We start from the raw sequence: 12,545 nt of genomic DNA on the forward strand, positions 1-12,545 counted from the left end.
GGCAAGACCAGCTCTTGATCAATTAAACAAGTTCAGGACTTTTTATTTTTCTATTCGAGCACCATAAACAAATTTGCAAGCGTACGTCGTCGTAAAGGTTACGGGTAACCTTTCACCTTTGGAGTGTAAATGGCTATCATGAGCTTCGAAATTATTGCAAATTCAGCCCGAGCAGCAGCTCTCAGCCATAAACGTCATGCACGCTCGATTTGTAACTAGGATGCGTTTATAAAATTGAGCTCTTTGAATCTGAAGTGCAGCTATCATTGTGCTAGTGCAATATTTACTTCACTTAGTTCTAAAGGATGAGATTGCAGAACGGTCGCCACCCGAATGTGAGGCACAGGCACTGTAAACTTGAACTTCTCGACAACATTCAGGTAGATCACGTTGGCGTCAAGGCTCCAACTTGGAGGAGACTTAAAGCCCCTGACTCAAAAATATCACGTAAACAACCATAGTCAGTCGACTGCTTGATTTTGATGTGCCTGACTGACGATTAAGCTGCTATTTAATCTTACGATTTTCCAGATGACAGATCTGTGCTAACGCGCTCCCTAAGATAATCGACTGACTGCAGACAAAAGGAAAATCGCCTTAATAAAGACGTCACAGTTAATTTTGCACGGCCCCCGTCTCTTTCGCTCTGGCAAATTGGCAGATGACTGCATCATGGTTGGTGGGTGTTTAACTCTAAAAAGCAGTGAATGGACACACTGAGCGATTGCAGTCAAATCTATAATCGTACGCCCCTCGGCTCCCAGCTTGTCAGCTTTAAATAGCGTTTGTGGCATTTGCCGGGATGCTGTTGCTGCTCTTCCGTTTGATCAGACTTTCTTTCAGGGGTTTTGTCACTTTGGTACCACCTGCTGTTTCATCCATGTACTCGCGGAAGCAGTAGACCCCGTACAGCCTGAACTTTTTGTCAGGGAAGCCCAAGTGTCGGACCCCGGGGTGGGAGCCTCCGCAGCGAGAGCGGGGGTTGACGATGGGGTACCGAATGCTGCCGTCTTCCAGCCACCCTGCTTCGCAGCGGTCCAGCAGCTGGAACTTCCACGCTGCATAGAGCTGACCCACTTTGGCCACGGCCGATCCATCTCGAACGCACGCCTTCACAGCCTCGGCGTAGTTCACTTTCTTGAAGCGTTTGAGGAAGTACACTTTGCCTAAAGGTGCATTAAGAAAGGAGAGATTGTGTAAACGTGTGAAAATGTGGATGGAACGCAATCCGTGTATTAAAAGAGGCAAGACGTGAATAAATCAGACAGATTAAAATCAAATTAGCTGAGCCTGGGGACAGATTTTGTTCCTGTACATCTGGTTTTTGTTTAGAGATTTGAACACAGTGAGTTGCCAGTATATTAATAATTACCTGTTTACATTTTTGCCCTGTAAACAAGTTGCACCGTATCTTATTTGGATTTTCTAGTGACAAAAAAAGCATAAAGCAGCAAATAAGTGGAATATTTTAAAACTAAAACATTGGGAAGTGTGGCTTGTATTCAGATACTTTTACATAGACAACCCCAAATAAAACTTAGAGCAACCAACTGAAAATGGCCACCGTGACAAGGTGGTGCCATCAAAAAGAAATAAAATAAAAGAGACTTTTAAAATGAAATTACAGGGAAAAAAAAAATCTTCAAAAATAAAACCTTAAGTTTTGCCCCAAATCTGCCCATAAAAATCACGTCAGCAGCCTCGGCCTCACTCGTGGCTCAGCTATAGATTTTCTGCTTGTTAATGTGACTGCTGACTATTAGAGTGGCAGAATATTGTCTCATATTTCCCCAGGGGACTTTCAGTAAAAGGCCTTCCAGCTGGACTGAGATACAGTATCTGACTGGGCCACCGCTGAAACCTCCTGCCTGCAACAGACTGTCTGCAGTAATTAACACACATGGGAAGCAATGAGCGGTTATGTCAGCTTCCTGTCAAATCAGCTTTTTCCGTCTGAGGAAAAACATGGATTCTCCTTCTGAACGTCAATTATGAAGCCTAAAAGGAACTTTTTATCTTAGTTTGAACTTTTTTTTTTTTTATGAATGTCTTCAATCTTCAATATTGGTCAAAACATATAAATATGAATTTATGTTGGAGGTTTTTTTTTCAGAACAGAAATAATGTTTCTAAAGCTGTTAAAGTTCAACACAAATGATAATATCCCCTTTAAGCTTTTTCACAGTTTGTCATGTTGTAGCAACAGACTTTAATGCATTTAGGGAAATTGTGTGTGATGGATCAGCTCCTAGCAGTGTGTTGTTGTTGTGCATTTTGCTGAATAAAAAAAAAAAAAAATCTAAGACGTGTGTCATGCATTTTTACTCAACAACAACTCTTTCTTAAGAACGTTTGGATTGCATGAGTTATAGTAACATTTAATTTCCGTCTGGGAATGATAAAATATTTTTAAACTGAATTTGAATTTCCTGTATTTTAGAAACAACTGTGATTACAGCTGCACCAATTTGGAGCATGTTTCTACCAGCTGTGAACTTTTAGAGATCCAAATATTATTTTTGTTCCTTTACAAACTCCGCCATAAACTGCCACCAGTTTCCCTGTTTAGACTGAAGAAGAAAGCATCCAAGGAGTATGATGTGATCAACACGATGTTTCAGGAGCTCTTCGGTTTTTTTCTCAGATTAATCCCCTCTTCTTCTGATTTGGGTAGAAAACAATGTCTTGGTAGGTTCGGAGCTGCCATACTTTATTTTCAAATGACAAACTACGCCCTAAAGGATGTTAAAAGCTTGGAATAAATGTTTACGACTCAGCTTGGGCAAACTGAACGACGGTAGATTTGCTCTATAAAAGGGGGGAAATAGGATATTCATCCTGATCCAGTTGACTTTATGAAATAAAAGGCAGTGCAGGTTGTATGTCAAGGACAGAGAGCAAAGATCCAAAAATGGGTTGGGAGAACCCTTTTAGAGCCCCTGTGCATATATCAGTAGGTGTGTGAAAGGGGGCACAGATGTGGAGGTCCAGGTTATCTGTAATTAAGTTGTGGAGAAAGGACAATGGAGAGGCTGAAGGTGGGGGGGTACATCCAAAACAATCTGGGAGCAGTCCCCCCAGGGCTGCTGACATGGATAAAACCACAGCAGTCCGGGGGCAAATATGGACACGAGACGCAGCGTGGACCACACAATGGTCAAGGAGAAAAACCCAGGAGACCCACAGAGGCCGATACCATTCCCACTACAAGCTCATCATCTGGGGATGGTATTAATCCTTTGGAAAGGCACTGTATGCTTAATCCACACCAAAAAAGAAAGAATTTAAGTTGGATTTATAATTTTAAAATGAACAGATATTTTCTCATAAATTTTATTTGCTTACCTGTTCCACGCCAAGACGAGTCTGGTTCACTCTACATCTTAAAGCTTTTCTTAATCCAGATCGTAGCTAATGCCTTTTAACAAACATAATGACCGTGATCTAATATAATTTCCTCGCCTAAATGATGATTTCAGTAAAATATGCTTAAATATTTTCTGTATCTCCACAAAGCAAGCATCAATCAGATTATTATGTTACAGCCTTTTCTTGTCATGCATTTGGATCATGTCACGTTTACCCCCCCCACACCCATGGGACTGTGCATTGCCTTTGACTGAGCGAACATGAACCCAGTGTTTGACTGTTCAAACTCTGTTTGGGTGTGTGAACCCGAAAGCGCCGCCGTGCTCAGACTTGGTTTGGGTATGTGATGTAAATGAAAGCTCTGGGAGATGAAAGGCGACGCTTTGCACCCAGAGGACACTGTGTCCCTTACAGGACTGAGTACTCACAGCCTGATTTAAATCTAGCAGCCTCGGGGCGTCCGAGATCACAGTCAGAGATCAAATCAAAACAAGCCTCAGTTCCCCTATCATCAAACCGCACTTCTTCTTCACAGTGATGCTTTTGCAATGCCGTTTCTGACGACGCGTTGTTCTTCCCCCAGTCGACCGTAGCCACGGATACCAGTTCCGACATCCACATTGAAACTGTGTGATCGAACCATACAGGCGTGTGCACGCATCTGTGGTTTCTCACTGTTCCGTCTCACCATTTAGCTTAGAAGTGAAGCAGAAGGCGTCGTAGCGCTCATCCTCCTTGTGCCTGTAGCCATAGTTGCGGACGCCAGCCGGGGTGTCCTTGCGGCCACACTGGTCTCTGGGATTGGAGATGGGATACTGGACCGAGCCGTCCTCCAGCCATCCAGCATTACACCAGTCCAGTCCTTCCAACCAGGCCTGATGAGAAGCACAATGTGGGCCAGTGGGCCAAAGTGAAGGATTAAAGACATTAGAACCAATGGAGGGGATAGGATTTATTGCTTCTGTCATAACTCCATTAGTCTTACACTTAAATGCCTGAGGCTTTTTTGGATTCAGTGGGAGAACCTGCAGTAAAATGTCTTGCATGACTCAGACTTTCTACAGCTGTAAAAAAAAAAAACACAAAAAAACCTGCCAAAGACTGTTGTACCTTTAGACAATTAGATCTGAAGGTACAACGTCAAAGAGACAATTCGCTGATTTTAGGATCTGGTTTATTTTTCTCCATATAAGTGTGACATTTACATCTGACTGACCCTGGTGACAAAGTTCAATGTAGACATAAAACTTGAGTTTCACCTTTCTTTCTTTTTTTTTTTTGTTGACCCTGTAGTTGAGCTAGAAGCCCTAATTTCGCATATTAACACCATTTCGCTGTTGCTTTTTAAAACTGAGTGGTGGGAGGTTAAATTCTGCAGATAAATGTTCTCCAGGGTTAAAAGAAGGCTGTATTTTATTTGATACACATGCCAAATTGAATGTGAATTCACCATTTTCCAGGTCTAGATGGGACTGTGGAAGAAAAAAGAAGAAAAACAAAAACATTTATATTTCCAGACTTCATTCCCTGTACCTTTATTGAAATGCTGCCCTTCCTTCCTTGCAATTTCAAGACATGACGAGATTTAAACAGACCAAATCCTTGTACGGCAGACCCACAATCCTTGCAAAGTAAAAAAGAGACATAAACACGACAGACGTTACAGGTAAGCATGAGTTAACTGTGATGCCAAAGAGGGTTTTTGTTCTAGATGTTAATCCATTTCCTCAGCATGTTGGCGACAATACAAACTCCACATGAACGCCAGCAGAACCTGCAAGGTGCAGCGGGCATCACACTTTGCTACGTGTTGGAAGATTGCCCCGGTGGGACGATTGGTGTGCAGAAGGAAGCACCATGTAGTGTCAGTCAAATATCTCACTGCGTCCTTCAGCGATAGACATAATGTATGTCTCTCACACAGGACTGTGACAAATTTATCCTCACACTTGACACTTTCATGGAAGAGTTTCTGAATAGAAATAAGAGGAAAAAACAGATAGGGCAAAGAGTTTTAGTCCAATACTGAGCCAAAGATAACATGAACATGGAAGGACGGTCCCGATGTGCAGAGGTTTTGTCAGGCGACGAGATGAAGGCTGATCTGACCAGCTTGTGTCAAGAACAGAACACTCAGGCTGGCCATCATCTCTGCTCCAGAGCACACATGAGTGACAAAGACGTGCTTTTTGAGAATAAAATCCCAAAGAAAGCGCTGCATCTTTGATCTACAGGCTGTCCAGACATCACAGCAAACCCCAAAGACTTCCTCAGACACGTGTCTTCCTGTTCTTCATGAACGCATGTGAAATACTTAGCAAAGAGCACAGGGGTTGCCATCTTTTCATGTCAGACTACTCTGGAAATTTCTGGCTGAAAATGCGTACAGACTAAGGCAGAAATACATGCCATCAGTTCTCTTTTGACAGAAGATGTGCTGACTTCTCCTGTAGCTTTTTTAGTCTTAGCTGTCAATTAGTTTGTGCTTCTTTGTTTTTACATTTCTATTTTACTGTGAATAACTACCCCCCTAAATGCTATGCACGTGTTGACTATCTATAAACTGTGGTAATTTTTCTTCAGGCATTTGTTAGACATTGGCGATCTACTGCAGACACATTAAGTTTGAAAACAGCCCTGGGAGTCAATGTTCAAACCTATGTGTGAGGAGAGGTTAACTGATTTCGCTCTCCTCAGCATGATAAAATTGCAAGGAAAAAAGGACAGCATTTCAATAAAAGGATAGGGAATAAAGTCTGCAAAATCAGTTAGATCCCTTGCAGAACGGCTTCCAGAGGAATTTAAATGGGCTGTATTATGTATTTTCCAGGCATATGGTGCCATTTCATAGCACAATGGAGTAACAATGCCATTATTTTAAAAAGCTGTAGTGGAAGAGTCCTGCTTTAGGTTATCGATAAGCCAAGATCCTCACGAATGACAACCATTGGGTAAAATCAACAATCGCCACCCAGATCTTAGGAAGATTTAACCGTTCTTATCCTCATTAGCTGCATAATAAAGTAAAAAAAAAAAATCCCAGTTTTACTCCCTAAAAACATCCAGCTAAATTCCGTACCATCCCAATCAAAAGTCACTCCCATAACAGAACAACCACCACAGTTTTCTGAACTCACTTTGTGCAGCTGAGAATGAGAGGCCAAAATGGCATCCTGGTGTTTGCAGGCGTCCTCTGCCTCGTGGTAGTTCAGCTTGTAGCGCCCGTCGCGGGGGTAGTAGGGAAAGACCACTCCTGCAGGCGACCCAAACAGAAAATGTGTTGGAGTGAAAGGCTGCCAAGATTATGAGTCTTCATTAGCTGAAAAACATGTACAGATGGAAAAATGTCGGCAGGAGGTCAAACCGATTCCTGACCTTCTAAGTCAAGGTTGACGAATCCCGTATCATCCTCCATGTCGTTAGTGACCTCACACTCGTAGCGCCCGTAGTCCTCCAGGGTGACATTTTGGATGATCACCGAGGCATCACCTGGTCCTGCCCGCTCCAAAAACACTCGTCCCCGGTATGAGCCAAACACACGCTGCTGCCTGGGGGAAGCAACAAGATCAACGAGCGCAATATCCCAGCTCTTTCAGAGTGAACCCTGCTTGGCATTTATTGTTGCGTGAAAAAAAAAATGAAAAAAAAGTGTCATGAGTCAAAATCAGCTCATGAAACCCTAAGTCATCACTTGATGCCGTTTGAAGATTAAAAGCTTTTTTAACAGTAAAAAAAAAAAAAAAGAAAATTACATGGAAATTTAGAAAGAAGGACGCTGAATTTACTTTCCCAGTGCAACGAAGACGTCCTCAAACTGCAGGGCATCTGTCACTTTGGTCCATTTGATCCGGATGCGAGCAGGATCTGTGTTCTCCGGCTCATGATGAAATCTGCAGGGCAGCGTGATGGAGCCACCCCGATGTGTCACCACCTTACCTGGGGCTGTCTGCACAATCACAGCTCCAGTCTCATCCTCTGGGGGGAGGGGGGAAGAAGAGGACGAAGCTCACCGTAAACAAAAAGCATTTTAAATGAAATACATGCATTTATGTAGTAAAGTCTCGTAGGTTCTTTTAGGCTTTTTCGACACAGAACTGCTACCTGAAGCATTTCTGATTATCAGTTCAAATGACCTTTGACACTTTTATGCACATCACACCAACTTAGGATTGGTAAATAAACCCATTTTAGTAACACTGGTGAGGTACCATTAGAGCTGCACAATATATCACAAACACATCCCCATCGCAATATCACTGTGTGCAAAATTCATTTAACAAAGAACTGTTTGAAGTGCAATAATTGTTACCTAATACATTACAAGTGTTGCGTACTTGCATTTTTCATGCTAATGTAATATTTAGTCCCACGGCAGCAGATGCTCGCCCTGGACACACATTGCCTAAAATACCGAAGGTCACAGAGTGCTAGAAGCACAGATGGGGAGGAGAGGAAACAAGAAAATAAGCATAAAACTGTTATCATCATCAGCACAATGTTTACTAGCATTACCTAACTTGCAAGATTTTCTAATGTTGTGCAGGTCTTAGCTGTTTCCCAAATGAAAAATAAGAAAATCCGCTTACATTGGTCAATATATCCAGAGTTCATCTTTTATCTCATCAAACATTTCACCGTGCAGCGTGCCCATCCTCCTGCATCGATTTGTCGATGCAGGAGGATCTCTAGGAAGTTGCCAAAACTCTTACACAACATGACTCACCGAAACGGCCCAGTGACTGTACGTTGAACCTAATAGCAGGCGAGTATAATTATTCCTTTTGGCAGATGTTTGCTTGACTTGTGGCATAAACATATAAATGTTTAATTCAGAGCTGCAAAAAGGTTTTTTTTGCTACATGACACCCGAATAACGGCACCTACAATTAATTATCCATGCCACCCAGCAATTAGACCCTTCCTTGCTTGTTGTTCTTCTCAAACTTGTGTGTCTGCCATGAAAGTGTCAAGGAGTGTTTTGAACATAAAAAGGCTCAATCTTTTTATTTTTTTGATTAGATCATGAGAGGACTTTGTGTTCCTTTGTATTTAATTTATGGTTAGCAAATACATTATGCTTCAAAAATGAGAAGTTTGAAACATCTTCAAGGGATGAAAGCATAACTAAGTCGACTTCGTTCAGAGGTTGTTGAACCTGAACAGGCTTTTTGGAATTGTAAAAGTTTTGGAAAATGTTCCGAATGTTGAGCGAATATGACGCGCTCAAATCAGACTTGCATCTGTCAGACACGTGAAGGTATCATTACCGAGCACGTGCACCACTCGTCTCCTGGGCTCCATCAGATCCTCGGGCGACACAGAGAGGGCAGAAGTCAGGATGAAGATGACAAAGAACATTTCACCAAAGATCTGAAGCTGACGTTGCTTTGAGGACTGCGAAAGGAGAGCACATTGAAAATCAGCATCACAGGCTTACCTAAGGAGGAAAAACCCCTTAAGCAGACCTAAAAAAGAGTTAAGCTGCGGGATATGTCACAGACGCATTTATTCAAGATATAAATGCCCTGAAAAACATAGTCTGTGTTTGAACCTTTGCGTTAATGCTGAAACTCTTTGAAAAACTTAAAAAAGAAGCGACTGTATGTGTACAGAGGGAGGCCTTCTCGAGGTACGGGATTAGAGGATTAGTTGTTTTAACTGTGTTTGGTTTTAAACAAAGCTTTCCTTTAAAAAAAAAAGAATGAAAAAAAGAGAAAGAAAGACAAGAATTTTACCTTGCTACCCTTTATAACAAATGCCAGGGAGAACTGGAAATCTCTAAAACGTTTGGGCATAAAAACAATTGGTCCCTTTAGTTTCCCATTAGAAAGCAAACATCAACGCATACAAACCCAGATATACACAAACGCCAGACACTGATAACTCATTTATGAAATAAAGAAAATTCTGTAGAAAAGTTAAATGCATCTCATATTTTAGTAGATTGTAGACCCAACTTGAGCAACAATAACTTCAAATTGATGTTTTCTGAAGGACTTTTTCAATATTTCACATTGCTGTGAAGAAATTTGGAAAATTTGAATTAGGGTCAGATGGAGGGGCTGGAACTAGGATTGGAATTATGTTTGGATGAGGTTTGGAATAAGGGTTGGAGTTAGTGTTGGAATGAGTATTAGGCTTATAAGGTGTGTTGGAAGGAGGGTTGGAATTAGGGGGTTCCAACCATTATTGCAACCATCCTTCCAAACCTAAGCACTTGAGTTCTTTGCAGGGATGTACACTCCTGCAAATATAGGAAACAGCTTTAAACGTCTTCCTGTTGAGAAAATAACTTTCCTGTTGTCATTAGGTAGACAGATTGTGTAGAAAATCTTTTTCAGTCTCATGTAAAGTGGTGGTTACTTATCTAAGGTCTTTCGTTCTTTACATTTTGCTAAACCACATCTGCTTGCTTCATGACTGTAACCAACCAAAGATTTTTATTTTTCTTTTCTCTTTTTTTTTGTTTTGTTTTTTAACTGGCAGCTATTTTCCTTCTTAATTCTCATGAATGGACAAAGATGCTTTGGTTCTCACACACAACCCATTCGCTTTGGCTTTACGTTATTGTTTAATAAATAATGATACAAAGCACATCAGATTAGATTACGATTGTTTTATAATCTGCTGAAGAACAGCTCTTGTTTTACATGAATGAAGATGTATTTTCTTTGTATCACTGATGTTGTTTTTTCCCGCAGAATTACACCTGTCATTTACTTTAATAATGCGTTTTATCAAAAAAGGGAACAACGAGACTGCTTTGCAGTAAACGTCTTTTGGTTAAACGGGTGCTTTCAGCTCATTTTACTAAAACGCTCACTAACTGTCATTGCTTTGGATGCACAGAGCTCTGCAGTTTGCAGACCAGTGTACGGCTTGACTCAGCACATAAAGCCAGTGAAGTTGCTGCATCAGGTTAATCCATTAATTCTTGCACGGGAGAGAGGGGCATTCTGCGAAACACAACACGCTCAGGTCCATTGTTTGGATTCTCATGCAGGTCCCGAGGGGATAAATTCATCACCACAACAAAAGCAGTGCCAAGTGGGTCCCGTGCAACTGACTGTTTTTCTCCTTTACCGAAACGCTGCTGCCGCGTATGAAGACTTAACATGACCCGAGGCCTCAGTGGCAAATGCACTAAATCTGCCGTTTTGCATGCACCTTGCACATTGCAAACAACCCTGCAGCATCACTCCTCTTGAGGTTATTCCAGAGATCATCCTAGCAGTCGTACAGTCATGCAGTGCGCAGAGCTGCAGAGCTCAGCCGTACTTACAGAGTACAGAAGTCATTTTCAACTTACCATGGCTGTCAACTCGATTTAAGGCAGACGTTCTGTAGCTTAAGTCCTCGTTCAGGTTAAATGTTGTTCTGCCGCTGCAGCACTCGCCTCTCTCCCTCCCTTCATCGCTGCTCCCTCACACTGCAGGGGGAACCACCAGCATTTGTGGGTCCCGCAGTGCTTCAGTGACGCAGCACATTATTTGTTTGGGTCTATGTGGAAACATAGCAGAAGATCTGCCATAGGAAAACAGTCACTTTGTTGCGTTTGTGTCAAGCTGTTTTCATTCAAGGCTTTGTCTAGTAAAATTGACATAATCAGATGTATATGACTGAGGAAGAGCAATAACAAACAGGCTTCAGATCACTGTTTTTTTTTCTTTTTTTTTCTTAAATAATACAGAGTTTGGTCATTTCTCAAAGAGCAAAAACTAATTGCAAAAATTCCATTGTTCCTGTTGAAAGATATGTAGAGTAAGTTTAAATTCTGTTCAAATAATCTCTTTTAAAACTATCAGTCATGTTTTATTATTATTGTCTTATGCCTGCATCACATGTTATTACTTTGAATATTTCCGGTATTATGAAACAAGCTTCTATAAGTGTGGGGTTTTTGCTCATGATCTTGTCATTTTGCCGTTGGATACAAATTGTTATACTGCTTCAGAGAAGAAGCATATCTGTTCATGGTTCTCTAAAGAGCTGACATATTTTCTAGGCTACATCACACTTTCATTGATATTTCAACACTAAAAACTCTCTAAAGACACGCAATATGCATGATGTCCTGAAAGTAAATCCATTTTCCATCCGATGCGATGAAAAAGACTCTTGAGATGATTGCAGCTGGCAAAGTGAAGAGATGTGAAATCCACCTAAAAGTTGCATGCAGGTAAACTTTTTCAAAATTAAACCGTTCTGGTGGTTCTATACAGTTGAGATCTAATCTGACTAGGAGCATCTGATAAAGCCGGGAACAGGACCTGCCAAGTGATCTGCAGCTTGTTTCTTTCCACGCCATCATGTAGCTTCTCCCTCTCTGAGGAATGGCAGATCCATCATTATGAGATGCAAACAAAGCAAAACTTTCACAGTGAAGTGTTGCTTTATGAATGTGAGCCAAAAAAACCTACTCGAGTCCAAAGCCATAAGCATGCAGTGGTTTTCATTGAACAAGGTACGTACCTTTTCTCAAGTTTACAGCCGACATGCCAAAAAGAAGAAGAAATATCTTGTGCGATTATTCAAGCTAATAATTTTAAGGCATGTTTTTGTTTGAGTACAATTAAAGCATTGATTGTGTCCTGTAAATCAGAGTGGAGGCCATTTTCTTATCTAAAATGCTTTTGAAAAAACTGAGAATTACTACCATAAATTTCCAAATGTGTTTTTAGAGAATTCATTTTACATGGACAATAATGTAAAATAATGATAGCCATCTTTTTGGATTTTCTGTAAAGTTGAATGTGAAAAGGCAAGAAATTGGAAGGATGTGGTTTTTCTGTGTGTCCTGTCTACCCCTTGATTGGTTACACCTGCCCCTTGTTTCCCCTGATTGTCTCCATGTGTATTTAAATCCACCTGTGTCTCTTGTTCCTTGTCTAGTCTGGACCTGACTGTTGCTACCAGTGTGAGAGTACTTTGCCTCTACTCACCTGTGCTGCCTGGATTTGTGTGTATTTTGTCATTAAATCATAATTTTCTCTACATAACCTGGGTCTTACTGTGTTTATCTCACCACAGAAATGGTCTGAATATCAACGATTGCATTTTCAAGCAGTTAATGTCGTCATCTAATGTCCAGAGCATGCTGACCATTACAAAAGCCTGCCCTCTCACTGGCCTAAAACTGGAAAAACATTTGCATTTTATTGTAGAAGTACTGAACA

General features: G+C 41.2%; 1 protein-coding gene across 1 annotated transcript; it reads right to left on the reverse strand.

Moving 5' to 3' along the window:
* Positions 1–14: 14 nt before the first annotated feature.
* hapln4 (hyaluronan and proteoglycan link protein 4) lies at positions 15–10,844 on the reverse strand. Its single transcript, XM_008407244.3, has 7 exons — positions 10,679–10,844; positions 8,637–8,763; positions 7,155–7,344; positions 6,745–6,917; positions 6,507–6,622; positions 4,058–4,244; positions 15–1,166 (listed from the first exon to the last, which is right to left on the reverse strand). The coding sequence occupies exons 1-7, from the start codon at positions 10,679–10,681 to the stop codon at positions 775–777; spliced, it is 1,188 nt and encodes a 395-aa protein (XP_008405466.1). The 5' UTR covers positions 10,682–10,844; the 3' UTR covers positions 15–774.
* Positions 10,845–12,545: the final 1,701 nt, after the last annotated feature.

The sequence above is a fragment of the Poecilia reticulata genome, chromosome 4, assembly GCF_904066995.2.
Source record: "Poecilia reticulata chromosome 4, P_reticulata-male-v2, whole genome shotgun sequence".
In the NCBI taxonomy this organism is placed as follows: Eukaryota; Metazoa; Chordata; class Actinopteri; order Cyprinodontiformes; family Poeciliidae; genus Poecilia; species Poecilia reticulata.